The 1,406-nt window shown below is 58.0% G+C and overlaps 1 protein-coding gene across 1 annotated transcript; it reads right to left on the bottom strand.

Annotated features, from left to right (window-relative positions):
• On the bottom strand, nucleotides 1-839 carry LOC123125017 (DNA polymerase delta subunit 4). The gene is made up of 2 exons (XM_044545562.1): nucleotides 528-839; nucleotides 1-408 (listed from the first exon to the last, which is right to left on the bottom strand). The coding sequence occupies exons 1-2, from the start codon at nucleotides 670-672 to the stop codon at nucleotides 200-202; spliced, it is 354 nt and encodes a 117-aa protein (XP_044401497.1). The 5' UTR covers nucleotides 673-839; the 3' UTR covers nucleotides 1-199.
• Between the last annotated feature and the right edge of the window lie 567 nt (nucleotides 840-1,406).

Raw genomic sequence — 1,406 nt, 5'->3', positions numbered from 1 at the left:
TGCAGCAAAGATTATACTGAGATTAATACAGCATCGCATCGGATCACACGGCATCGCACGCACCCAGCAGGATCGACACAAACGTACAGACGAAGACTGAAGACAACACGAAGACTGATGGCTACAGAAGAAGCAGTAGGCAGAACCACGAGGAGTGGCGGATCGGTGATACGACGGGGCCCTGGGGCGATGCCCTAGTCTAGACGCGGCCCTCCCAGAGGCACGGCTGGTCGTCGGAGCAGAGCGCGTGCGGCGGCGGGGCGAGGCCCAGCGCGGCGGCGCGCTGCCAGCGCTGGGCGCGGGTGAGGCCGAGGCAGGGCCCGTAGCGCATGTCCATGTCGAACTCCCTGGCCTTCCTCTCCGCGTTCTCCGCCTCCTCCCTCCTCGCGTCGGCGCCGTCGCCGTGATCTGCCGCAAAAGCAACAGCAGATTGAAAATAAATAAACACCAGATCGATCGATCGATCGGTCAAATCCGCGTTGGGCGTATGAATCGGCGGAGCTCGGATTGGGCGTACGGCGGCGTACCTGGCGTCGGGCGCGCCGCCGCTTGCTTCTGGTGGTGGTGGTGCGCCGGCTTCTTGGAGACGCCGCTGGTGGGCTTGGCGGCCGCTGCGCCGGAGTGGGCCTTCTGCTGCCAGAAGAAGGACTTGACGTTGCCGCCGCTCCTCATGGCTCTCTCTCTCTCTCGCCGGCGGCGCGATCTCTCTGTTGTATTTCATTTCTCTCTCTCGCCGGCGGGGTCAGCACCACCGGCGCGCTGGGGTCGTGCGCGCGCCGGCTGAGGTAGGAGGCCGCCACGGGGCGAGGGCGAGGGCGAGGGCGGCGAGGCGGGCGCGGAGCGAGAGGGCGAGGGCGAGGGCGGGGGTTTTCTGCAAAAAACATGCCACGTCGGCACCTGACGGGCGGGCCCCGCTAGTCAGATACACCGTCAATACGTGTTTATACGCAGTTTAGACCTATTTGCAAAAATCTAGAGCAATGTTGGTACTGACACGCAAAAATTAGCAATCGTGATACCAATCTGCATGTGATGCCCCAATTGTGGTACTTCTGTGTAATTAACTCGGCTAGGGATCAGGCGACTGAATTCGAATTTGGGCCAGTCATTTTTTTTAACGGAAGATTCAATCCAAAATAGCTAGCCACCCCCGACCTACTAACTCGAGCGTCTCCGCGAAAGCACTGCCACATGCAGAACGTCCAGATGTTTTGCATAGTTGGATACATGCATGCATGCTGGTAGTTTCTCTTCTTAATTTTTACATTACGTGCATGGTTGGATACAGCATCCATGCTGGTAATTCTCTTCTTAATTTTTTTCATCTCGTGCATGCAGTTGATGAGCATGTATACATGGATGGGTCCAATGTGCATGTCCATTCACGTGTGAGCTTTGCTTGATGG

This window comes from Triticum aestivum, chromosome 5D, assembly GCF_018294505.1.
Source record: "Triticum aestivum cultivar Chinese Spring chromosome 5D, IWGSC CS RefSeq v2.1, whole genome shotgun sequence".
NCBI lineage: Eukaryota > Viridiplantae > Streptophyta > Magnoliopsida > Poales > Poaceae > Triticum > Triticum aestivum.
The sequence above is the reverse complement of the archived record's forward strand: the minus strand, read 5'-3'. Positions and strand labels throughout refer to the sequence as shown.

What these genes read in the sequence shown, in the direction of transcription:
- LOC123125017 (XM_044545562.1), bottom strand. Translation starts at nt 672, where the DNA reads ATGAGGAGCGGCGGCAACGTCAAGTCCTTCTTCTGGCAGCAGAAGGCC. An exon ending in GGCGGCGCGCCCGACGCCAG is followed by an intron (nt 409 to 527) that starts GTACGCCGCCGT and finishes CTTTTGCGGCAG; the next exon opens with ATCACGGCGACGGCGCCGAC.